Source organism: Mobula birostris, chromosome 8 (genome assembly GCF_030028105.1).
Source record: "Mobula birostris isolate sMobBir1 chromosome 8, sMobBir1.hap1, whole genome shotgun sequence".
Lineage (NCBI taxonomy): Eukaryota > Metazoa > Chordata > Chondrichthyes > Myliobatiformes > Myliobatidae > Mobula > Mobula birostris.
Genome location: NC_092377.1, coordinates 153,135,581 through 153,163,191, shown reverse-complemented (window position 1 = coordinate 153,163,191; position 27,611 = coordinate 153,135,581). Strand labels below are relative to the sequence as shown.

General features: G+C 44.2%; 1 protein-coding gene across 5 annotated transcripts in view; it reads right to left on the bottom strand.

Moving 5' to 3' along the window:
* The window catches only part of LOC140201841 (netrin receptor UNC5D-like), a 903,393-nt gene that overhangs the window by 25,739 nt on the left and 850,043 nt on the right, over nucleotides 1–27,611 (bottom strand). For all 5 annotated transcript variants that reach the window (XM_072266557.1, XM_072266558.1, XM_072266559.1 and 2 more), the window contains exons 13-14: nucleotides 24,783–25,010; nucleotides 13,835–13,984 (exon numbers count right to left, since the gene is read on the bottom strand). In XM_072266557.1, the coding sequence (XP_072122658.1) occupies nucleotides 13,835–13,984; nucleotides 24,783–25,010 (378 nt within the window). The remainder of the gene's footprint in view (nucleotides 1–13,834; nucleotides 13,985–24,782; nucleotides 25,011–27,611) is intronic.

Here is a 27,611-nt window from a genome sequence, read left to right as displayed (position 1 = left end):
GCACCAGCTCACAACCCAAAATCACAGCGGGCATCAGCCTGCCAAATCAACATCGTTTTCGAGGAGAGATGCTCTCCGTCCCCCACACGCCAGAACTTTTTTTCTCTCCTCTCTTCTGCAGTCTAATATTGAACGTTCCTACCATCTTAACTACACGACACAGGAGCAGAATTAGGCCATTCAGCCCATCGAGTCTGCACTGCCATTTAATTTTGGCTGATTTATTATCCCTCTCAAGGGCATGTTTCTCTCCCGTACAATCAGCTCACACCTGCTTGGTTGTTTTCAGCTAAGTATAGACTAAATGCACTGAAGGTGTTATGGTCCATAATCTCACTCATGGATTCTATTCCCATGCAAGTTCTCTAGGATACCTGGCTGGAAGTCCGAGAAGAGCTTATTTGCTATCTAGTATACACTTTTCTGAGGGGGACCATTCAGGATCAGAATCAAGTTTAATATTACTGGCATATGTCGTGAAATTTGTTGATTTTGCAGCAGTAGTATATCGCAATACACAATAAAAACTGTAAACTATGGTAATATAATTTACAGCTTTTATTATTATGCAGTATATATATATATATATATATATATATATATATGTTAAATTAAATAAGTAGTGCAAAAAAAGATAAAAGAAATAGTGAGGCAGTGTTCGTGGTTTCAATGTCTACTCAGAAATCTGATGGCAGAGGAGAAAAAGCTGTTCCTGAATTGTTGAGTGTGTGCCTTCGGGCACCTGTACCGCCTCTCTGATGGTAGCAATGAGAAGGGGGCACGTCCTGGGTGGTGTGGTACCTTAATGACGGATGCCGCCTTTTTGCGGTTTTGCTCTACGAAGATGTCCTCGATGCTGGGGTTTGACACAAGTCCAAAACCATGACAGGAACAAGATCAGAAATGATTAAAAGATGATTTGATCATCATAACAGATGATTAAAGTAAAGAACAACTCAAACGTTAGTTCAGACAGAATCTTTCATATGGGAGAGAGAAGGTGAAGGCTTGGCTTGTTGACTCACACTTGGCTCGGGTAGATTTTAAATACTGCACATATGCAGGATTATGGAGATATTTCTGCGCACAAGGCAATTTAGCCTATCGCTGGGAACCCTTGCCCTTTGCTCCCGATGGGATCATCAAATCCTTTGCTTAATATGTTGCCTACAATGTTACGCCTGTTCGGAATGTTCTAAGACAGCAGTCCCCAACCACTGGGCCGTGGACTGGTACCAGACTGCAAAGCATGTGCTACCGGGCCGCGAGGAAACGATATGAGTCAGCTGCACCTTTCCTCATTCCCTGTCACGCATTGTTGAATTTGAACATAGGGTTGCCAACTGTCCCGTATTTGCCGGGACATCCTGTATATTGGGCTAAATTGGTTTGTCCCATACGGGACCACCCTTGTCCCGTATTTCCCCCGCTAAGGTAGAGCGTTGCTATGAAACCTTTCCTGCCGAAATGGTGTAAAGTGAACAAGCAATCACCATTAATTTATAAGGGAAAAATTTTTAAACGTTCCCAGACCCAAAAAATAACCTACCAAATCATGCCAAATAACACATAAAACCTAAAATAACACTAACATATAGTAAAAGCAAGAATGATATGATAAATACACAGCCTATATAAAGTAGAAATAATGTACTGTATGTACAGTATAGTCGGGAAGATTAAGCCAAAACCGATTTGTGGAAAAAAATCCGCACACAAGTGCCCGTGCAAGGCTTCATAGTCATGTTAGTCTTTCTCGGGGTAAACACAAGTGTCCTGTATTTGACTGCTACTTTTGTCCCTTATTTGGGAGTGAGAAAGTTGGCAACCCTAACTGTAAAAGACATGTTGAGGTGAGTTTAACCCTACTTGAACACCTCCCCCCCTCCACCCCCACCCCCCCATCCGGGCCGGCCAGTCCGCAAGAATATTGTCAATATTAAACCGGTCTGCGGTGCGAAAAGAGGTGGGGGACCCTTGTTCTAAGAGCTAAACCATAGCAATAACACCTTGCACTCTGACTCTGAGATATAGCTCTAACTTTGGAAAAGAATGGAATCCATTGGCCCCACTGAGTGGAACGTTTTCACGCTACCAATCAGGACAGCTTTAGCTCCTTTCACCTCTGGTTCATTTACCAATTACTATGAACTATGACCTTTAATGGTTGACTAATGGCGGGCCTTTAAATAGTTGTATTGTACTTGTGACTATTGAATGGTTTCCTTGTACAATAAGACAGAATCTTGAGCTCACAACCTACCTCATTATCATCTTGTTCCTCACTTTTGGGCCCCTAAAGGATGTGCTGACAATGGAGAGGGTTCAAAGGAGGTTCATGAAAATCATTCTGGATTTGAAAGGATTGTCACATGAAGAGCGTTTGATGGCTTTGGGCCTGTACTCACTGGAATTCAGAAGAATGAGGAGTGACCCCATTAAAATCTATTGAATATTGAAAGGCCTCAAGAAAGTGGATGTGGAGAGGATATTTCCTATAGTGGAGGAGTTTAAGACTGGAAGACACAGCATCAGAATAGTGGGGCCGTCATTTTAGCATGGAGATGGGGAGGAATTTCTTGAGCGAGAGTGATGAATCTGTGGAATTCATTGCCACAAGTGGCTGTGGAGGCCAGATCATTGGGTATATTTAAGGCAGAGGTTGATAGATTCTTGATTAGTCAGGGCATGAAGGGATATGGGGCGAAGGCAGGAGACAGGGGCTGAAAGGGAGAATTGGATCAACTATGATGAAATGCCAGAGCAGACTGGATAGGCCAGATGGCCTATTTGTGCTCCTATATCTTATGTTCTTAATGCTTACCTGCACTGCATTTTCAAAGTTCGAAGAACATATATTATCAAAATATGTATACTATATACAACCTTAAGATTTGTTCCATTACAGGCAGCCACAAAACAAAGAAACTCAATAGAACCCATTAAAAAGATCACCAAAGCACTTAGAAATGAAGTTCACAAAAGAGCCCACAGAGATGAAGCCAGCAGCCGACTCAGGATCCCGTTAGTTGCAGGCCGCAGCCTCAATTCAGTGCAGAGACAAGTAAACTTTGCAGAGCAGCAACTGAACACCAGCTCTGACACCCTGACATCCTGACCCTCTCCTCCAGCCCTGACACCCTGACCTTTCCAGTTTGGCCTGGCACTTGAATCGTCCAAACCGCGGGTCGTTTCTTGCTCTCGGACCTGAGCCCTGCTGCTTCGATATGCTCTCAGGCCCTGGCCCCACCGCCTCGGTTCAGCCTACACCCAACCTTTCCAGTTCAGCCCGGCACTTATATTGATCAAACTTTGGGGGTTTGCTCGCTCTCTGGCCCGCGATCCAGCTCACCTTGCTATGGTTCTGCCGCTCAAAGTCCGGTCCAGCAATGGCCAAACATTGGCTCACTTCCCTCCCTCGTGCCTGCGCCAAGCCGCCTCATTTTGGCACGTACATAACACACCTCAACTGTTTTGCACATTTAAAATTTTGTACTCTGTACATCTTATTCTGCATTTTGTTACTCCTTTGGCTTGGTCTATCTCAATACGATATGTAATGGGTTGATCTGCATGAACAGAATGCAAGGCAAGCTTTTCACTGTATCTTGGTACATGTGACAATGATAAACCAATACCAATATGACTTACTTTCTCTTGTTTACATGACTTGAACCCTTCAGTAATTTCAAAACGCTCCATGAGCTGCTGAGGTGGTGGTAGAGGCAGATGCTTTAGGAACATTTAAGGGACTCTTGGATAGGCAGGTGGATGAATGGAAAATGGAGGGCTATTGTGTACAGTTCTGGTCACCGAATTATAGGAAAGATGTCAACAAAATAGAGAGAGTACAGAGAAGATTTACTAAAATGTTACCTGGGTTTCATCACCAAAGTTACAGAGAAAGGTTGAACAAGTTGGGTCTTTATTTTTTGGAACATAGAAAGTTGAGGGGAGACTTGATAGAGGTATGTAAAATTATCAGGGGGATAGATAGAGTTGACGTGGATTGGCTTTTTCCATTGAGAGTGGGGGAGATTCAAACAAGAGGACATGAGTTGAGAGTTAAAGGGCAAAAGTTTAGGGGTAACATGAGGGGGAACTTCTTTACTCAGAGAGTGGTGGCTGTGTGGAACGAGCTTCCAGCAGAAGTGGTTGAGGCATGTTCGATGTTGTCATTTAAAGTTAAATTGGAGAGCTATATGGACAGGAAAGGAATGGAGGGTTACGGGCTGAATGCAGGTCGGTGGGACTAGGTGACAGTAAGAGTTCGGCACGGACTAGAAGGGCTGAGATGGCCTGTTTCCGTGCTGTAATTGTTATATGGTTATATGGTTATTGTGAGGAAAGGTCAGATTGATCTTGGAGTTGGTTAAAAGGTTGGCATAACATTGTGGGCTGAAGGGCCTGTACTGTGCTGTATTTTTCTATGTTCACTAACCCTCAGTTGATGCATTCCAAACACTTGCTGCTTTCTGGATGAAACATAATTCTTCCTTGTATTATCTATATGTTGCTGTGCTGCTCTCTGTTACTCTCCACTCAGCCTTTGCCACTTGCACACTCTTTCCAAGGCTTACCAAAGTTGCTCAGCTACAGCGAGCGAAAACAAAAGGCTGCAATTCACCCTCCAATGTCTGCCTGCGTTTCAAAAGCAAGGTCACTTTGTGGCTGCGCGGAGCGGCTGGCAAAGTCACTGACTCACAGCTCCAGCAGCCCCGGTCCAATCCTGATATCTGTGTGGAGTTTGGCCACTCGGACGGCAGGTTGCCTCCAGACCCCCTGCTTTCCTGCCACAATCACGTGGATTGGCCGGTTAAATGCTGAGTTTTAAAATCTGCTGGGGCAGTTAATGGGAACGTGGGGAGCATGAAGTATTTACTGTAGATGGGTGCAGACTCCTTGGGCATGTTTCTGTGGTGTATGACTCCATTAATAAAGAGTCAGTCTGTTTAATTTATAGCACATTAAAATGGTCAGTGTCCCTTTAAATACCACATAATTGGTTCACAGGTGGGAACTGGTACCGTGGGCGGTGGACTGACAACCTGAGGGTGCGAACTAGCGATCCAGAGCAACAGACATAAAATGATGGAGGATCTCAGCAGGTCAAACTGTGAGGGTCACTAGCGAACTCTAGCGCAGGAATCACAGAGACTTTGTTAATTCAAACTAAGCTGAAGATTCATTACAGAAATTAACCAGAAAAGCTAACAAGAGCTCAGGCAAGCTATACAGAATCTCGATGACCTGAAATCACCCATGACACACAGAAGAACTCTGTCTGATTTCCACCACGCAAGGAACCACAATGACAGAGCAAAGAGGGTTTGGCATGCCCCCTGAAATATGCCCTGGAGCACGTAGAAAGTCAGGACCAATCAGACAACATAGGTGCCCAGACAAAGAAAAAATCCCCAAGGCCAACAACTACAAGTACAGTGCTAATTAAATGATTCCAAGTTGAATAAAAGTGATAAATACAGAGAGTTTAGCAATCCCCACAACACCAAATGAGACACCTGCAACACAAAGTGAAAACCTCCCACTAGCCCAAAGACAAACAAATAGACATAAAAGGTAAACAATCCAAGGAAAACTGCAGATCCGAGAAAATGCACACCACATACTAACTGAAAATAAACCCTTTCTTTTTAAACGACCCCTGGTTGTGACACAAACAGCATCCATGGAGGGAAATGTCCATACCTGAGGCTGAGACCCTCCAACAGGGGCTCTTCGTAATTGATAAAGGTGTCTGAAATAGTCACCCACTAAGTGGCAATTCTTACTGTTTCATCAAAGTGTGAGTGCATTGTCGCTACCCTTGAGTGGAATTGATGTTCTCTGCAATGCCTCCAAGGACAACAGCACTCCAGCTTTGCAGATGATACAATGATAGGTGGAGCGGCAAGTAGTGTTGAGGAACAGAGAGTCTGCAGGAGGTCCTAGGCCAATTCGAGAATGAGTAGAGAAGCGGCAGATTAAATAGTGCAGGGAAGAGTATGATCACACACTTTTGTAGAAGAAATGAAAGCATAGACTGTGTTCTAAATGGGGAGCAAATTCAGAAATCTGAGGTGCTTAGGGACTTGACAGTATTCATGCAAGATTCCTTAATGGTTAACTTGCAGGTTAAATTGATGGTAAGGAAGGCATATACAATGTTAGTATTCATATCAAGAGGACTAGAATATAAGAAAAAAGATGGCTATTGGTCAGATGGCGCTTAGAGTACTGTATCGTGAGTTGTTTCATGCCACTTAACTAAGAAAGGATGTGTTTGGCATTGGAGAGAGTCCAGAGGAAGTTCACGAGAATTATCCCAGGAATGAAAGGGTTAATGTTTAAGGAATATTTGATGGCTCTGGGCTGGTCCTCATTAGATATTAGAAAAATGAAGGGGGATCTCAATGAAACTTATCGAATATTGAAAGACCTAGTTAGAGTGGACATGGAGAGGATGCTTTCTTTAGTGGGACATCTAGGACCAGAGGGCACGGCCTCAGAATAGAAGGACATCCCTTTAGAATAGAGATGAGGAGGAATTTATTTAGCCGGAGGGTGGTAAATCTGTGGAGTTCTTTGCCACAGAACAATTCACTGGGTATATTTAAGATGGAGGTTGATAGTTCTTGATAAGCAAAGGCATCGAAAGTTATGAGTAGAAGGCAGGAGAATGGGATTGAAAAGGCTAATAAAAGACTAGAAGGGCCGAGATGGCCTGTTCCCGTGCTGTAATTGTTATATGGTTATATGGTTAAATCAGCCAAGGTGATATGGCAGAGTAAACTCGATGGGCTAAATGGCCTAATGCTGCTCCTATTTATTATAACCTCTTCTACAATTATTCTTATTCCCTTCTACAATCAACTCTGCTACAGTTGGTCTGCATCTGAAACCTTCATCTAATCACAAACAAGAGAAAGTCTGCAGATGCTGGAAATCTAAGCAACACACACACACACACAAAGGGGATGGGAACCAGTGCAGAGAGACAGAGGGGTGTAAAGTGAGGGTAGAAGCAAAAAGTAGTAAGGTGAAAAGTAACAGTGGCAGGCCGGCAAATCCAGGGCAAAAGTCAAGAAGGGCCACTTTTCAACATAATTGTGTAAGGGCTAAGAGAGTTGTAAAAGCGAGCCTGAAGGCTTTGTATGTCAATGCAAGGAGCATTCGTAACAAGGTGGATGAATTGAATGTGCAGATAGTTATTAATGAATATGATATAGTTGGGATCACAGAGACATGGCTCCAGGGTGACCAAGGATGGGAGCTCAACATTCAGGGATATTCAATATTCAGGAGGGATAGACATGAAAGAAAAGGAGGTGGGGTGGCGTTGCTGGTTAGAGAGGAGATTAACGCACTAGAAAGGAAGGACATTAGCCGGGAGGATGTGGAATCGATATGGGTAGAGTTGCATAACATGAAGGGGCAGAAAACGCTGGTGGCAGTTGTGTACAGGCCACCTAACAGTGGTAGTGAGGTTGGGGATGGCAATAAACAGGAAATTAGAAATGCGTGCAATAAAGGAACAGCAGTTATAATGGGTGACTTCAATCTACATATAGATTGGGTGAACCAAGTTGGTAAAGGTGCTGAGGAAGAGGATTTCTTGGAATGTATGCGGGATAGCTTTCTGAACCAACATGTTGCGGAACCAACTAGAGAGCAGGCGATTCTAGGCTGGGTATTGAGCAATGAGGAAGGGTTAGTTAGCAATCTTGTCGTGCGAGGCCCCTTGGGTAAGAGTGACCATAATATGGTGGAATTCTTCATTAAGATGGAGAGTGACATCGTTAATTCAGTAACAAAGGTTCTGAACTTAAAGAAGGGTAACTTTGAAGGTATGAGACTTGAATTAGCTAAGATAGACTGACAAATGATACTTAAAGGGTTGACGGTGGATATGCAATGGCAAGCATTTAAAGATCGCATGGATGAACTACAACAATTGTTCATCCCAGTTTGGCAATAGAATAAACCAGGGAAAGTAGTGCACCCATGGCTGACAAGGGAAATTAGGGATAGTATCAATTCCAAAGAAGAAACATACAAATTAGCCAGAAAAAGTGGCACACCTGAGGACTGGGAGAAATTCAGAGTCCAGCAAAGGAGGACAAAGGGCTTAATTAGGAAAGGGAAAAAAGATTATGAGAGAAAGCTGGCAGAGAACATAAAAACTGACTGTAAAAGCTTTTATAGATATGTGAAAAGAAAAAGATTGGTTAAGACAAATGTAGGTCCCTTACAGTCAGAAACAGCTGAATTGATCATGGGGAACAAGGACATGGCAGACCAATTGAATAACTATTTTGGTTCTGTCTTCACTAAGGAGGACATAAATAATCTTCCGGAAATAGTCGGGGACCGAGGATCTAGTGAGATGGAGGAACTGAGGGAAATACATGTTAGTAGGGGAGTGGTGTCAGGTAAATTGAAGGGATTAAAGGCAGATATATCCCCAGGGCCAGATGGTCTGCATCCCAGAGTGCTTAAGGAAGTAGCCCAAGAAATAGTGGATGCATTAGTGATAATTTTTCAAAACTCTTTAGATTCTGGATTACTTCCTGAGGATTAGAGGGTGGCTAATGTAACCCCGCTTTTTAAAAAAGGAGGGAGAGAGAAACTGGGGAACTCTAGACCGGTTTGCTTGACATCGGTGGTGGGAAAAATGCTAGAGTCAGTTATCAAAGATGTGATAACAGTACACTTGGAAAGCGGTGAAATCATCGGACAAAGTCAGCATGGATTTGTGAAAGGAAAATCATGCCTGACGAATCTCATAGAATTTTTTGAGGATGTAACTAGTAGAGTGGATAGGGGAGAACCAGTGGATGGGGTATATTTGGATTTTCAAAAGGCTTTTGACAAGGTCGAACACAGGAGTTTAGTGTGCAAACTTAAAGCACACGGTATTGGGGGGTAAGGTATTGATGTGGATAGAGAATTGTTTGGCAGACAGGAAGCAAAGAGTAGGAATAAAGGGGACCTTTTCAGAATGGCAGGCAGTGACTAGTGGGGTACCGCAAGGCTCAGTGCTGGGACCCCAGTTGTTTACAATATATATTAATGACTTAGACGAGGGAATTAAATGCAGCATCTCCAAGTTTGCGGATGACACGAAGCTGGGCAGCAATGTTAGCTGTGAGGAGGATGCTAAGAGGATGCAGGGTGACATGGGTAGGTTAGGTGAGTGGGCAAATTCATGGCAGATGCAATTTAATGTGGATAAATGTGAGGTTATCCACTTTGCTGGCAAGAATAGGAAAACAGATTATCATCTGAATGCTGGCCGATTAGGAAAAGGGGAGGTGCAACAAGACCTGGGTGTCATTGTACACCAGTCATTGAAAGTGGGCATGCAGGTACAGCAGGCAGTGAAAAAGGCGAATGGTATGCTGGTATTCATAGCAAGAGGATTCGAGTACAGGAGCAGGGAGGTACTACTGCAGTTGTACAAGGCCTTGGTGAGACCACACTTGGAGTATTGTGTGCAGTTTTGGTCCCCTAATCTGAGGAAAGACATGCTTGCTATAGAGGGAGTACAAAGAAGGTTCACCAGATTGACTCCTGGGATGGTAGGACTTTCATATGATGAAAGACTGGATCGACTAGGCTTATACCCTCTGGAATTTAGAAGATTGAGGGGGGATCTTATTGAAACGTATAAAATCCTAAAGGGATTGGACAGGCTAGATGCAGAAAGATTGTTCCCGATGTGGGGGAAGTCCAGAACGAGGGGTTACAGTTTGAGGATAAAGGGGAATCCTTTTAGGACCGAGATGAGGAAAAACTTCTTCATACAGAGAGTGGTGAATCTGTGGAATTCTCTGCCACAGGAAACAGTTGAGGCCGGTTCATCGGCTATATTTAAGAGGGAGTTAGATATGGCCCCTGTGGTTAAAGGGATCGGGGGGTATGGAGAGAAGGCAGGTACAGGGTTCTGAGTTGGATGATCGGCCATGATCATACTGAATGGTGGTGCAGGCTCGAAGGGCCGAATGGCCTACTCCTGCACCTATTTTCTATGTTTCTATGTTTCTAAAAAGATGGAGGTACTCAGCAGGTCAGGCAGCATCTGTGGAAAAGTGTACAGCTGACATTTCAGCCCAAAACATCGACTGTACTTTTTTTCCATAGATGCTGCCTGGCCTGCCAAGTTCCTCCAGCATTTTATGTGTGTTACACAAAATTCATCTTAACTGTCTGTAGAGTAACTCCACAACAGACCCTCTGGAACGTTGGATATTACAAGCAGTGTATTTCTGACCCAATCCCATGTGTATCAATAAATACACTCTGAAATTCATTGTTCATTAATAACACAATCTCCCCTTGGCTTTGAAAGCTAACGATGCTACTGTTGCCACAGTTACAGCAGTGATAATAAAAAAATCTCTGATGATCATTCACACTTACAAAATAAATTAATAATTATGACCGGTGGTCGCTTTTAAAAATGGTGCCCTGGATGTTCAAATAACGTCTTTCCCATAATCTTATAAAAATACAGTATCAAACAAAGCGTGCATAGACATCAAAACTAATCAATTTCCTATCCAGTTATATTTCCTGATATTGAAAGAAATAAATGTAAGTGAGCTAATATTAGACAGCAATATCTGTCTTGGCTCTGTGGATAGTACACTTGCTTCTGAATGCAAAGATTGTTGAATGCAGCCTCTAACAGTCACAGTAATACGGTTGTATATCTAACGATATGTCATTTATGCATTGCGTCAATTTGTATATCGACAGAATATTTTATAAAAATCTGTTAATATTATTGTGTTAGTATTATCCTATGTGCTGTATGTGATCTATGTACTGTGCATTTTGTACCTTAGTCCCTGAGGAACATGGTTTCATTTATCTATATACATGTGTACTGTTGAATGACAATAAACTTGAACTTGAGCTCAAGTCTCACTTGAAAGACCCGAGCACATAACTAAGACTGACTGACGCTTAAGTGCTTAAGCCGTTGGAGGTTCTGTTTGTCAAATGAGACACCAGCCAGTGTACATTCTCAGGAAGATCTGAATGGTGAGCTTATCCTACCTGGGAAGGAGTAGGAGAGTCTTAGCAGAGTTCTGTTGACCAACACTAACCGATATTATTTTGGCATTAAAAGCAGAAATTGCTGGAAAAACTCAGCAGGTAAAGCAGCATCAGTGGACAGAGAAACTGTTAAACAATTCAGGTCCCCTAACCTGCTGCTTTTATGCGTTTCCCATGGGATCCTGACCTCAACTGTGCTCTGTGCCAACTGCATCCAGTTCCTCTGGAAACTGATTTCTTCCCATATCCCTAAGACATGGAAATTGCGCAGTAGTAGGAAATATTACGAGAGAAATCAGGACGGCTAAAAGAAGCAGTTAGTCCTGACGAAGGGTCTCGGCCTGAAACGTCGACTGTACCTCTTCCTACAGATGCTGCCTGGCCTGCTGCGTTCACCAGCAACTTTGATGTGTGTTGCTTGAATTTCCAGCATCTGCAGAATTCCTGTTGTTTGATGATGTTGCTTTGTCAGGTGTAGTGCAGAAACAAACCCTTCTGCCCATCTAGTCTGTGCTGAACGATTATTCTGCTTAGTCCCATCAAGCCACACCTGAACCATATCCATATCCCTCCCATCCATGTACTTATCCAAATGTTTAAAGTTGAAATCAAACCCTCATCCACTACTTCCTCTGGTAGCTTGTTTCACACGCTTACCAACTTCAGCCATGATGAAATGGCGGAGCAGACTTAATGGACCAAATGGCCTAATTCTGCTCCTACATCTTATGGTCTTAGGTCCTTAAATATCTCACCTTTCACCTTTAACCTATGACATCTTGTTCTAGTTTTACCCAACCTCAATGGAAATACCCCACTTGCATTAATCCTATCAATCCCTCATAATTTCGTATATCTCTATCAAATCTCCCCTCATTGTCCTACATTCCAGGGAAAAATAAATGTTGTAGCAAAATAACACTCAGTTCAGTTCTGGTCACCTCATTATAGGAAGGATGCTGAATTTCTAGAGATGGTACAGAGGAGATTTACCAGGATGCTGCCTGGTTGGAGAGCTTGTCTTATGAGGAAAGGTTGAGCAAGGTAGGGCTTCTGTCATTGGAATGAAGGAGGATGATTTAGTGTGCAGACTGGTCCTGCACTTTGTGTGGAGGAAGGCACTGAGATTATGTGTACAGAGTGGTCCTGCACTCTGTGGAGGAAAGCACTGAGATTTAGTGTGCAGATTGGTCCAACACTATGTACGGAGGAAAGCACAGAGATCTAGTGCAACCGCTGTCAAAACTGTGGGGTAAGGCTATGGCTTAAGGCTCCACTGCCAATGCATGTAAAGGACCTGGAATTCATATAAAATGTCTTAATGTGTTTGCTGATAGGAAAGTTGATGTGACGTTGATCATTTGTTCATGTTCTCAATGTTTATTGTTTATTTATTAATCATTATTATTATTGTTGCTTTTATTCTTTCTCTTTGCATTTGTACGGTTTGTTGTCTTATGCACTTTGGTAGTTTGCCCGTCCTGTTGGGTGTGGCCTTTAATTAATTGTATTGCATTTCTTGGATTTAATGTGAATGCTCCCCCTTAATGCAAATTCTGCAAATAAATGGAAATAGCAATGTTATAGAACATAGAATAGTTGAGTACAGAAACAGTCCTTGGGCCTATGATGTTGTGCTAAAACTAACTTAACTAGTTATTAGCCTAACTAACATCTGGGGTGGTGGGATGGAGATACATCTCTACCCAAGGAGGTGTAAGGTTCTCATTCCCTCTGCTAACCTGGGGGTCATCCTTGGGCAGGGTGTAGCACCTGCTTAGCCCCCCCATGTGAAGCCACGGGAGCAGGTAGTGGATGGTCGTATGAGCAGCAGACACACATCACAAGTCCTGGTTATGTGACCACTGACGCCAGGCAGACAATCACTGAAGAGTGTTGATAATGCATGAGGTTATCCATCTTGTAAACGTATTGGCTAAAGGAGCGTAAATTTTATGAATAAATTATATGTTTAAATTTAAATATTATTGTGTATCGAGCAGCAACATGGTTCCGTCCCCTACTCTTCACTCCTCTGGCCACCCAACTTGCAAGTTAATGGGATTAGTGTACAGTACTCTGCAAAACTCTCAGGCACATATATACAGCTAGGGTACCTAGGATGTTTGCACAGTTCTGTATTTGTCAATGTGGAGCAGACAGCGAGTCTGTAAACCTGGCGGGAGCAAGGGATGTTGAGAATGGTGAAGGTGGAGTGCTATTGGATGGGTGTGGAGCAGGTGGCAGGGAAGGAGTGTCAGGGGCAGGGGTTGGCACGGGACAACACCCAGCCCTGAGAGACCTGGCAAGATCATTTAATTCCAAACAATTGGTTTATTGATCATTACAGAATGTCTCTCTGGTGCTTCCCACTCCCTCCCCCCTCCCTTCCCCGTTTCCCAACCATATTCCCCTCTTCCTGCCCCCTTCCCATTCTCAGTCCACAATAGAGACTTATATCAGAATCAGGTTATCATCACTCACATACATCCTGAATTATTTGTTTTTTGCAGCAGCAGTACAGTTTAAGACATAAAATTCATACAGTACTCTGCACAAACCTTAGGCACGTGCCTAAGACTTTTGCACAGTACCGTTGATGGGCAGAAAGGTCAGCATGGGTGTGGTGCCGTACAACTCTACAGCTCTGACGACATGTAATGCGAAAACTGGGTGCATTCACTCATGTTCATATGTAAGCCTCCACCCACCGGTGACTTTGAAGGTTCATGCATGCACAGCAAGTTGTGCTGAAGCAAGCAGCAAATACCTGAAACAGCGTCAGTGGTTTCACTCTCCACAGGAACTGGGGTATGTCGAGTAGGGAGATTTGAAGGCCATACGAGTTCGCTTTGAAATGTATTGTTCTGGGCTCATCCAACAGGTGCCCTCCTTGGTTCCTCTCTTCTGTCATCACCTCCTGGGACAGAAGGAATGTAAGAGTTAACATTTGCAATTGCAGACCACAGCATTTTTTGTTCCAGACACAAGTTTCTCAGTCTGAAACATCACCTCCATTTCTCAATCCACAGATGCCAACTGACCTGCTGAACATTTCTGACATTTTCAGTTTTTATTTCAGAATCTCAGTGTCTACAACTTCTTTGACTTTGGATTCACATTAGTTGTATTTTCAGGAATATTCACAGAAAGAAATTAACTGTGGCCTTTAATTAATTGTATTAATTTATTAAAGAAATTCACAGAAGGATAAACTTCTGACAAGATGCATATTTTCAGGACCGTTCATTATAAATTAAAGTGGTTTGGATTTGTAAAAGGCTTGATCATATTCCTTAAGGAATTTACTTAAGGAATATTCCTTCAGTATTTTACAAAGGTAGAATTAATTTGGAATCCTTCACTAGTATGTAGGTTCTAAGATGCATAGGTGGGGGGTGGTGGTTGATTAGGAGACTATGCTCTTTGCTGTTCTTCAAAGGATTCAAAGTATATTTATTACCAAAGTACAGTATGTATAAATTATACAACCTTGCTATTTGTCTGCTTACAGACAGCCACAAAGAAAGAACTCAATTAAAAAAAAGACCAATACTCAATGACAGAGAAAGAGAAAAAAAAACACAAGTTATGTAATCAACAGAAGCAAACAACAGCATTCTGAACCAACTTGAGTCCATAGACCCTGAATCCCTGGAGCAGGCTGAAGTAGGTCTCGGTAGGTCCCAAAGCCTCAGTCTCGGTACATCATATAGCAGGGCAAATTACCACAAAGCGCGTAGCAGCCAGAGCAGTTTCACAGCTTCAGCGCCGCAGAGAGAGGAGTGTACATTGCGGGAGAGTGACCGAAATTGGCCTGACCCTCACCCCAGGGACGATTTATGGGTTGAGTTTTTTCAGGTTTCAGGATCAGATAAAAGCCACAGCAATGTTGTCACTCTGGAACGAGTGCAAAACATTCAGAGAGGGTAGATTCTGCTGATCAGGAGGCACATCATGTATTACCTTCGCTCCTTACAAACGAGAGCTAAAGGAGCATCAAAGACAACTGTTCATCCTCTGTTCTGACCACATAAGCCTGGGATTCAACTAATGAACAAGGATTATGATGGATCCCTCTCAAATATCTGCATTCCAAAACCTTTCAACATTCTCAGGTTGCTCCATGGTGATCTTGAGGCCATGATTCTTGTCACTGGGTTCAGCACAGACCCACTCCCAATGCAGACAAAGGTTCCCCACACCAACTTGTTATCAATGGTGCTATTAATGCACCAAGTTGCTTCTCAATCTTTCTCGCTGGGGTATTTCACCTCTCCTCTTACATACCTCTTGCTTGAGTTAATCTACAGAGCAAGGGGAAACCATTCAGTTTCCCTCCAGTCCAGAAGTCACCTCATTATGTGCAGGTGACGAATGGTACTCAAGTATGCCCACACTCAAGTCATTGAGTTTAAAAAAGCATTGTTTTCTCTTTCATGGAAGCAGACGAGAGGATGGGCCTACACGAACATCCTGAAGACTAGGCCCATCACCAAAGTCATGGCACATTACCACCCAATGTGCCACTCCATGGATGGAATCTACCTTCTTCCAGTGCCTTGCATTCCTTCCAACATAGGACAATAGGGTGCCACACTCTTACTGCTCAGGGCATCCTGGAGTTTGGAGTTCAATTCTGGCACCATTCTATAAGGTGCCTCTGAATGTCCTCCCCTTGGGTTTTCTTTGGGTCCTCCTGTTTTGTTCCACAGTCCAAAGATGTACCAGCTAGGTTAACTGGTTATTGTAAATTGTCCTACGATTAGGTTAGGGTGAATTGGGTTTGTCGGGAGTTGTTGGGTGGTGTGGCTCAAAGGGCCAGAAAGGCCTACTCTGTACTGTATCAGTAAATAATTTTAAAAAAACAGCAATGCTCCTGAGGATCCTATCTGATCACGAAGCTCAAAGAAACACAACTCATAAACCTTCCCTGAGACTGCTGAAGAGCAGTACAAACATCTCCAAACAATTAAGATCCATAATGAGGCGCAAATCAATGTAGCCCATCTTCCACATCTCAGGAGACATCACCAATGCTCTAACAAAATCCTTGGACACCCGAGGAAAGGATTGAGGACCTCAGCTACAGCACAGAGTTCAAGGTTCATTCACTCCTGCGTGCATCCAATGTGTCTTAGGGGTGCATGAAGTGGGAGCCGGCAGACACCATTGTGGTTCCTGGTGACCACTTCTGCACCAAGTTTCAGCTGCTGGAGGAACTCCAGCTCAAAGTGAATGACCCAGGAATCTGAATTTCAAACACCGCATTGTATCAGGAAGGGGGAGAGTTACCCAGACACTGTGTTTCATGGGGTGGTCATGCCCATTAGGTTGGCCGCTACAAATTTGGTCTGTGGTCGGGGACACGACGGTGTGACTGTGAGTGAGGCAGGTAGAGGAATCCAAAAGGTAGGGCTGGAGGAACCTCAGCTGCTGAGCTTGTCCAACAGGCCTGAGATAGTTGCTCCCTGTGCTTCAGGAAGGATAAGCAACTGAACTGTGGCACCATGGTTCAGAGAGTCAGTCAAGGCGGGGCTGGAAAGTGAGAGAAGAGAAATGTATTTGTAATTAAGGAATGTCTAGTTAGGGGATAGATACAATTCTCTGTCACAAGAATCGAGAGTCCCGAAGGCTACATGGCCTGCCTGATACCCAGGATTGCCACATTTCATCTGACCTGCAGAGGAATTTGGAGCAGGAGGGGAAAGAATTTGCCGTGGTCCATGTGAGTAGCAGTGACATGGGAAGGACAAGAAAAGTGGTTTTTCTGAGGGAATTTGAGCAGCTGTGGACTAAATTAATGCTCAGAATCAGAAAATAATAATCTCTAGGTTGGTACCTGAGCCATGTAGAAATTCAGAGAGGATTAATAAGATCAGAGAGCTGCATGCATGGCTCAAAGACCGATGTGGGAGAAGTGGGTTTGAACTTGTGGGACATTGGTATCAGTATTGGGCAAGGAGGGAGCTGATCTGATGAGACAGGCTCCACCTGAACCATTTTGGGACCATCATTTGGTGAATCGCATAACTAGGGTTGTGGACAGGGTTTTAAATTAAATAGTGGGTGGGGGGGAGGAGCGTTTCAACAACTTGGAAAAGTATGCATGAAGTAAAAGGGAAGGAGAGTGCAGGAGATGTTATTGAAGTCTTCAGAATTAAGAGTAAGATGAAGTTTAGATAGGGGTTATAAATTAACTTCAGAGAACATGTGGACAAAATTGAGAAGAACGGTGGTAAATACAGCACTGAAGGTGTTCCAATTGAATGCCTGCAGTATTCAAGATAAGCAGATGAGCTAGAAAGTGGAAGGTATAATGTTGTGGGCATCACTGATTCGTGTTTGAAGAAAATCACAGCTGAGAAATAAACATCCAAGGATACACATCCTATTGAAAAGATAGGCAGGTGGGCAGAAGGGGTGGGTGGCTTTGATGGTAAAAAGTGAAATCATATCCTTAGAAAGAAGCGACATGGGTAGAGTTAAGAAACGGCAAGGGCAAAACAAACTCTAATGGGAGTTACGTACAGGCCTTCGAGCAGTAGCCAGGATGTCATACAAGTTACAACATGAGATACAAAAAGAATATAAAAAGGGCAATGTTATGATGGCCATGGGGCATTGTCAGATGCAGGTACTCTGGGAAGATCAAGTTGGTACCAGATTTCAAGAGGAAGAATCTGTGGAATGTCTACAGGATGGATTTTTTGGAGAAGCTTGTAGTCAAACCCACTGGAGAAAAGGCAATTCTGGATTTGATGCAGTTTGATTAACCTGATTCGATTAGGAAGCTTAAGGTAAAGGAATCCTCAGGAGACAGTGATCATAAGATTCAAGATGGTTTAATGTCATGTCCTGTAATCAAGTTAATGAGAATGAAATAATTGTTACTCTGGATCTGATGCAGCACAAAAATCCCACAAAAGATAAAGAACATAATAATAATAATAATAAATATACACACAATAAATATAAATACATAAGATAGCTTATATATGTAGATTGATTGCATTTCCATAAAGTGATGCTAGGCTGCACAGAAGGTGCCTGATGGGAAGTTACAAAGTAGTGGTGGAGTTAGTGGATGGAGGTGTTGATCAGCCTTACTGCTTGGGCAAAGTTACTGTGTTTAGGGCTACATGGACTATATATCTTCCCACCTTGTCACTTGTAAAAATGCCACCTCTACCTCTCAATTCCTCTGTCTGCACTGCATCTGCTCTCAGGATGAGGCTTCTTATTGCAGAGCTAAAAAGATGACATCCTTCTTCAAAGAGAGGGGTTTTCCTTCCTTCACCATCAACCCTGCCTTCACCCGCATCTCTTCCATTTCATGCATCTGTCCTCATTCCAGCCACCCACCAGCCCACCAGGGAGAGGGTTCCCCATCTTCTCACCTACTAGCCCATCAGCCACTGCATCCAGTAGATAATTCCATGTAATTTCCACCATCTCCAATGGGATCCCAACTCTAAGTACATCTTTCCCTCCTCCCTCAAAATCCGCATTCCACAGGAATCACACTTTACGCGACTCCCTTGTCCATTTGTCCCTCCCCACTGATCTAACTCCCAGCACTTAACCTTGCCAGTGGAACAAGTGCCACACCTGCCCCTACACCTCCTCCATCAACACCATTCAGGGCCTAAAACAGTCCTTCCAGGTGATGTAACACATCTCCTGAGAGTCTGTTGAGGTTATATACTGTATCTGATGCTCCCCGTGTGGGCTCCTCTATATCGGTGAGACCTGACGTAGATTGGGAGCCTGCTTTGCCAAGTTCCTACGCTCCATCTGCCAGAAAAAGTGGAATCTCCCAGCCGTCACTCTTTCAATTCTACTTCCTATTCCCATTCTGACATGTTAGTCCATGGCCTCCTGTACTATCGCGACGAGGCCACACTCAGCATGGAGGAGCAACACCTTACATTCCGTCTGAGCAGCCTCCAACCTGATGGCATGAACATCGGTTTGTCTAACTTCTGGTAATTGCCCCTCTCCCCTTCTCCTTCACCAATCCCCATTCCTATTTCCCTCTCTCACCTTATCTTCTCAGCTATCCGTCACCTCCCTCTGGTGCTCCTCCCACTTCCCTTTCTTCCATGGCCTCTGTCCTCTCCTAACAGATTCTCCCTTCTCCAGCCCTTTATCTCTTTCACCAATCTACTTCCTTGCTCTTTACTACACTCTTCCCCCTCTCCCGGTTTCACCCATCACCTACTACCTTATATTTCTTCCTCTCCTCCCCCTTGCCTTTTTACTCTGACTTCTTTTTCCAGTCCTGATGAAGGGTCTCGGCCTGAAGTGTCGACTGTTTACTCTTTTCCATAGATGCCGCCTGGCCTGCTGAGTTCCTCGGGCATTTTGTGAGCATTACTTCAATTCCCAGCACCTGCAGACTCTCTAGTTTGCGCCTAAGGCTGGTGGTCCTGGTCTGGATGCTATGTAGCCTCCTTCCCGAATGGAGTGGGACAAAGAGTCTGTGAACAGGTTAGGTGGGATCCTTCATGATGTTACTGGACCTTTCCCGGTACCTTTCTGTATATGTGTCCTTGGTGATGGGTAGGCTGGTGCTGGTGATGCATTGGGCAGTTTGACTGCCCTTTGCAGGGCAGTTTCTGTACCAAGCAGTGATGCCACCTGTCAGGATGCTCTTACTACACATCTGTAGAATGATATGAGCATAAATGTGCAAAGTCTAGTTCCCTTCAGCCTCTTCAGAAAGTAGAGGCGTTGGTGAGCTTCCTTGACTGTGCAGGGATGTGTTCTGGGACCATGAGAGGATATGTGTGATGTGCACTCCCAGGAGTTTGAAACTGCTCGCAGTTTCCACTGCTGTGCCACCGATGTAAAGAGGTGTTGGGGGGCGGGGGAGAAGGAGGTGTGAGTGGTGTGAGCTCTTCTTTGTCGTGTTGGCACCTGGAGCTCTTTCACCTCCTCACTGTACAGCGTCTCTTCATTGTTGGTGATGAGCCCCACCACTGACTTGTCATTGCGAACTTGACAATGTGATTGCTTGGGTGTTTGGCCATTTTTGATGCATTATGTGCCCTCTCTTTTTATTTTATGCTGTCTTTGACTATTCTTGTCAGCCATGGTTGCCTCATCCTCCATTTTGAATGCTTCTTCTTCTTTGCGATGAACCAGTCCTACATCTTCCAAATTACTCCCAGAATCCATTGCTGCTCTACCATCATCCCTGCTAGTGCCTCATTTCAATTAACTTTGGCCAGCTCCTCTCTCATGCTTAGTTAACTTTACTCAACTGTGACCGTAACTTCTCCCTCTCAAACTGCATGGTGAACTCTATCATATTCTCCTACTCTTTGGTCTAAATACACCACCATGCAACTGGGTGTTTGAATTCCTAACAGACCTCAGACAGTCAGGAGGCATAAACATAGAAACATAGAAAATAGGTGCAGGAGTATGCCATTCGGCCCTTCGAGCCTGTACCGCCATTTATTATGATCATAACCGTTCTTTCCTCCCTTCATCCTCAACATAGGTGCCGCTGAGGGCTGTGTGCCTAGCCCACTACTGTTCACTCTACTCACACATCTTGGACCTCCAGAAAGTGTCCACAGCAGGGGTGATTGATAAGTTCGTGGCCTAAGGTAGAAGGAGATGAGTTATGCAGCTCTCGTTACATGCACGTGCAGTTCAACGCTTTGAGTGATTAAGCAGAAAGCTTGAAGTTAATAACTCATCTCCTTCTACCTTAGGCCACGAACCTATCAATCACCCCTACTGTGGACACTTTCTGGAGGTCCAAGATCTGTATGCTCCATGATAGCCGGACTAAGTGTGTAAATGTAGGAGGGGACTATGCTGAAAAATAAATGTGCTAGGTTTTCTAAAATTGACTCCTTCTATCTTAGGCCATGAACTTATCAATCACTCCTTGTATAAGGAGCACTGATGGCTCCGGGCCTGTACTTGTTGGAGTTTAGAAAAATGAGGGTAGATCTTCTTGAAACGAACTGAATATTGAAAGGCCTGGATAGAGTGAACATGGACAGGACCAGAAAGCACAGCCTCAGAATAGAAGGATGTCCCTTTAGAATAGAGATGAAGAGGAATTTCTTTAACCAAAGGGTGCTGAATGTAGGGAATTCATTGCCACAGATGGCCAAGTCATTGGGGATATTTAAAGTGGAGGTTGAGAGTTTCTTGACTAGTGGGGTGGGGCATCAAATTTTACGGGGAGAAACCAGGAGATTAAAGTTTATAGGGAAAATAAATCAGCTATGATCGAATGGTGGAGCAGACACAATGGCCCAATTGGTCTAATTTTGCTCCTATGTCTTATGATCTTACAGTATAAGGACGAGAGGAGAGGGAATGGAGGAAAAGCTGACAGGTGATAGGTGGATCCAATTGAGGACGGGTCAGATGGTGGATGGAAGGGTGGAAATAGAAACAAGGACTGGGAGATGATAGTTGGAAGCAACAAAGGACTGTGAGAGATGGAATCTAACAGGAGCAGAATATGGAGCATGGATTTGATGAGGGAAGTGGGGAGTGATGATGACAATAGAGTTTGAGAGAACTAGTGGGAAGAGTACATGGGTGACGGGCAGGTGGAATGGGTGGAGGTGGGGAAAGGAATTGGGTGACAGAGGAAAGTGTAGGAAAATAACTGGATACATCAGCAAGAGAGAGGAAAGAGACAGAAGGGGAGTAACTTGCTGGAAGTTGGAGAATCAGTTATCATGCCATTGGATTGTGAGCTTCCCAGGTGGAAGATGAGGTGCTGATTCTCTGTTCTGTCTTCATTCTCACCCTTACAGTGGAGGAGGCCGAGGACAGATACGTCAGTGTGGGAATGGAGAGGGGAATTAAAATGACTAACAATTGGGAGCTCCAGATGGCCAAAGTGAACACCACATAGGTGCTCCAGCATCTTTTTCTTGCTCTAGATTCTGGTATCAGCTGTCCCTTGTGTCCTCTATCAACTTCCTTTCAATTTTGTACAGGGTGTCAGAATCTTTGGTCCACGACACCTCAAACTGGCTGTGAAACATCCAGGAAGATGCTGAAGAATTTGTGGAGGTGAAGTAGATAGGAGAGCAGAGCAATCTGAAGATGTCCATCTGTAGCAGAGTCCACTGAACCCTCACAGGAGCCCTTCTCCAAATCAGAGTAGATGGCGCTAAAGGACGACTCCTTTTCTTGCATCTTCGGAAACAACTCTATTTCCATCTTTAATATCTTTATTTTTCCCTTCAGGGTTCTTTTGAAGACCCTGACCTGGAGTTACACGCAGACTTTGGTTCTTTGCGGGAATGGGACCCGTTCTTGGGGTTTCAGAACCGGCCAATGTTTGGCACGCCAAGAGGTTGGCCTGAGAGGCGGCCTAGTGTTTGGAAGCCTAAGATCTCAGGGCTCTGGAGACAGGTGGACTGAGGGTCGGTGTCACAGTAGGAGACTTGTGTGTCATCGGGGGAGGCTGGAAAATCTTTCGCTGTGGGCCCAAAGACCCGAGATCTTTGAGATCTTCGGGCACAGAGCTCAAAAAATCGACGGAACAGACTTTTTAACATCGTAAACCAGCGGGTTGTTGTTATGTCTCCTGCTCGCTGTGAAAATGGGGGGTGCCTCTCTCTCCCTTGCCAGGAAGGGAGAGACCTTGTGGGTTGCCGAGTGCCGGATGTATTGAGATAGTCTTTGGAGAAATTGCAAGGTCTGTGTCTTTGCAATTGCCTGTCTCACGTTTGTCCTCGGTAGTGGGTGCGCTTTCTTTTGCCGGGGGGGGGGGGAGGGAGGTACAGTTGCCTCGCTGCTGCTTATGCGCGGGGGGGGGAGCTGGGGGGGGAGACTTTGGGGTTCTCACGTTTAACTTTCGTTCATTCTTTGGGGCACTTCTCTGTTTTTGTGGATGTTTTGCAAAGAAAAAGCATTTCAGGATATACATTGTATACATTTCTCTGACATTAAATTGAACCTATGAACTTTGAACCTTTGAACCCACAGGACGGTGACAGAAGCAAGCCACCCTTGACCTGTCCTGATGTTGTCAGACTCTTAGGCAGACTTTCATATGCTAAAGGATGAACTCTTAACCCCCCAGTCTACCTTGACGGGGCCCGAGCATTTTATCTGTCTACATCACGGCACTTTCTCTGCGAGAATGTGGACCGAGCTACCAGCACAAGTGGTGCAAGCGAGCTCGATTTCAAAGTTCAAGAGAAGTTTGGATAAGTGCATGAATGGTAGAGGTATGGGAGGGCTATGGTTCCAGTGCAGGTTGATGGGAGTAGGCAGTTTAAATGGTTCGGCAAGGACTAGATGGGCTGAAGGGCCTGTTTCTGTGCTGTGCTTTTCTATGGCTCTATGATTTTAACTGTGACACTGCATTCTGCATTCTACTTTTCTTTTTACTATTTTTAAGTGCTTATGTACGGAATAATCTGTCCTGGGGCATGCAAGCAAGGGCTTTGTACAGTATCTTGGTACGCGTAATGATGATAAACATTATTCCAGTCTCCTGAGGGACTGCTTAAGAAGAAGGCGAGTGTGAGCTCAGCAATGAAGCTGTCTGTACAGTGCTTGTTCCTGCGTATAATCTGGCAATCCTTGATAGTTCAGCCGTGCAACGCTTGCACCTCGTGGGGATAAAGAGCAAAGGGTTAGAGCCAACGGCTTGGATTCACTGTCAGTGTGCCGACACCTTCAGAGGCACAAGAGACTGCAGATGCTGGAATCTGGAATGGCAAACCATCTGCCAGAGGAGTCTGCAGGGTTCTCAAAGGTACCTGAAACAATTCCTTTCCGTGCAACACAGACAAAATGCTGGAGGAACCCAACAGGCCAGGCAGCATCTATGGAAAGGAGTAACCAGTTGATGTCTGGGGCCGAGATACGTCATCAGGAGTCAGACGATGAGAAGAGAGGCCAACTCCATCATCAAGACAGAGCTTCATTGGACCCCTGAGGGGCAGAGTAAATGTGGGAGCACAAAGACACTTTGGTGCTGTATTGTCGAGGCAGAGATGAGTCCTGATGAAAGGTCGACTGTTTACTCTTTTCCATGGATGCTGCCTGGCCTGCTGAGTTCCTCCAACATTTTGTGTGTGTTGCTTGGATTTCCAGCATCTGCAGATTTTTTTCTTGTTTGCAATTCCTTTTCACCCTTAGGTGCTGCTTGACTCGTTGAGTTCCTCCAGTAGATTGCTGGTTACTGAGGCTTCAATTTACAGAGCTCCTCTCAGTACCTTTTATGACGAGGACAGGAATTATGAAAGCTCTATACAAGATGGAAACGACCCTGCCAAGCTGTCGTCTTTCCGCGCCACGAGCCTGTGGAAAATCCTCTGTATTTTCTAGCCAAGGAAGATCTCCAACCACGCCCTACTCCTTCAGTGTCACCAAGGGGACACGGCCACCATCATCATGAGGAAGCGTTGGAGATGGATTGGACATGCAATGAGAAGAGAGGCTAGCTTCATCATCAAGATAGCACTTCATTGGACCCCTGAAGCGAGTTGGAAACATGGGAGACCAAAGACATCTTGGCGCTGTACCACAGAGGAAGAAATGAGGACCATGAACCATATCTGGGGCATAATAAAAAAGATGGCCAAGGACAGATAGAGATGGACGGACCTTCATTGTTGCCCTAAATTCTATTTGATGATGACGATGGTGATACAAAATGGAAACCTTCCTGACACATGTAGAAAAGGAAACAGCCTCTCAGCTCAAAACCTTACCTGTAGATCACTTGGAATGTCATCCATGCAATACACTCGGAAGTTGTATTCCAGGGAGCTGCAGGACAAGTGCCCAAACACGGCGAGCTTCAGCCTTTTCTCAGCACAGCCGGTGAGGGCCTCACCCACCAGGGCGTAGGTTCCAAGTTGTTCCAGTAGGATGTGGCAGGAGTGAGGGTCTAGCAGGCAGTAACAGGATGTGGTCTCATCTTCAAGCGACATCACTTCCTGCAAAAAGATCATTGGAAGATTGGTAACAAAGGCATCTCAGCAATAACCCCTCACTCTTGATATCCTGCGGGCTACAATCCAGAAGATGAACTGGAGCAGTCAGGTACACAATGTGGCTACAAGAGTAATTCAAAGGCAGGAAATCCAGTAACTCACCTCCTAACTCCCCAAAGCCAGTTCACCATCTCCAGGGGTCAAGTCAGGGAGCATGATGGAAAGCTCTCCACTTGTCTGGGAGCGTGCAGCTTCAACAACACTCTAGAAGCTCATCAGTAGAAATATTACCAATTTTTCTCAATTACCATAGACAGCATTCTGTCTGGATGCATAATGGTTTGATATGGCAACTGCTCTGCATGTAACTGCAAGAAACTACAAAGGGCTGTGCACACAGCTCAGCATATCACAGGAACCAGCTTTTCCTCTATGGATTCTGCCAATACTTCTCACTCTCTGAGTTAAGCAGGCAGCATAATGAAAGACCCTGGGCATCCTCTCTTCTCCCCTTCTCCCGTTAGGGAGAAGATACAAACCCCTGAAAACATATATTGCCAGGGTCAAGGACAGCGTTGATCCCACTGTTATCAAATTCGTAAATGGATGATCTCTTGTACAATAAGATAGATTCTTGGCCTCAAAGTCTACCCTGTTACCTTGTTATGATCTTGCACTTTAATGTTTACCGTGATGCACTTTTTCAGTAGCCTTTACCATTTTATTCTGCATTGTTATTGTTTTAACCTCATTTTAGTTCAATGCCCTCTCTTATGATTCGATCTGTTTCAACAGTATGCAAGGCAAGCTTTTCACTGTATGTATGACAACACCCAACGTGTTGGCCATGGGTTTAACCTAACATCCCACTGAGAGGCTGTCAGGTTCAGTGTTTTACTCTCTGCCCCCAACGATATTACTTTCCAATAAAAAGGCACTGAACAAAGTTCGAAGTAAATTTTATTATCCAAGTACAGATATGTCACCATATACAACGCTGAGGTTCATTTTCCTGTGGGCATACTCAGCAAATCTATAGAATAGTAACTATAACAGGATCAATGAAAGATCAACCAGAGTGCAGAAGACAACAAACTGTGCAAATGAGAATATAAATAAATAGCAATAAATAACGAGAACATGAGATAATGAGATAAAGAGTCCTTAAGGTGAGATCATTGGTTGTTCGAGCATTTCGGTGATGATAGAAGTAAGTGTAATTATCCTCCTTTATTTAATAGCCTGATGGTTGAGGGGTAGTAACTGTTCTTGAAGCTGGTGGTCTGAGTCCTGAGGCTCTTGTACCATTTACCTGATGGTAGGAGTGAGAAGAGAGAGCATGACCTGGGTGGTGGGGATCTCTGATGATGGATGCTGCTTTCCTATGACAGTGTTTCATGTAGATGTGCTCGATGGTTGGGAGGGCTTTACCCGTGATGTACTGGGCTGAATCCACTATCTTTTGTAGGATTTTCTATTCAAAGAGTATAAAACTGGCACTTCACCCAAGTGTTTCCTCACAGATTTTACCATCTATCTATACATTGGGGCAATTAAAAAGTTCGAAGGGTAACTTTATCATCAAGGTACTTATGTCATAGAAACATAGAAAATCTACAGCACAATACAGGCCCTTCAGCCCACAATGCTGTTTCGAACATGTACTTACTTTAGAAATTAACTTGGGTTACTTATAGCCCTCTGTTTTTCTAAGCTCCATGTATCCATCCAGAATCTCTTAGAAGACCCTATTGTATTGGCCTCCACCACCACGTGTCATGGTAGCCCAGTCCATGTCACTACATACCACCTTAGATTCATTTTCTTGCAGGCATACTCAATAAATACAATAACCATAATAGAATCAATGAAAGACTGCACCAACCAGTGTGTGGAAGACATCAAATTGCAAATACAAAAAGAAAGAAATAATAATTATAAATAAATGAGAAATAAATATTGAGGACATGAGATGAAGAGTCCTTGAAAGTGAGGACATCATTTGTGGGAACAGTTCAGTGATGGGGTAAGTGAAGTTGAGTGAAATTAACCTGCTGACCCAATTATAGATCCTAGAACATTACAACACAGTACAGGCCCTTCAGCCCAGGTTGTGGTGCTGACCTGCTGAACTACTCTAAGAGCAAACTCACCCTTCCCTGCTACACAGCCCTCCATTTTTCTATCATCCATTTTCAGTTCATTTTTCGGATGTGGGAGGAAATGGACTTCGGGAGAGTGAGACTGAAGGTCCGTGAGCCAGTCCTCACTGGAGGATCAGAGGTGGAGATGGTTAGCAACTTTTAATTCCTAGGTGTCACTATTTGAACTTTGAAAACATGTAGTAAATGCAATCTCCCCAGAGGTCAAAGTCAACGTCAAGTTTATGCACATATGTACACAGGTGCCATGAAAAACTTCCTTGGAGCTGTATCATGGACATATAGCATCAGATATACAACACCAGTAAGAAAAACTTGTTAGAGGTAAATTATGTATAACTTTCATGGGTTGCGTGAGATTAGGATTGAATCTGCGTCGCTGGAGCTGTGAGAAACCAACTCGACAATCCAGGCCTTTGTGCTGCCTCAGTCCAGTTGAGGA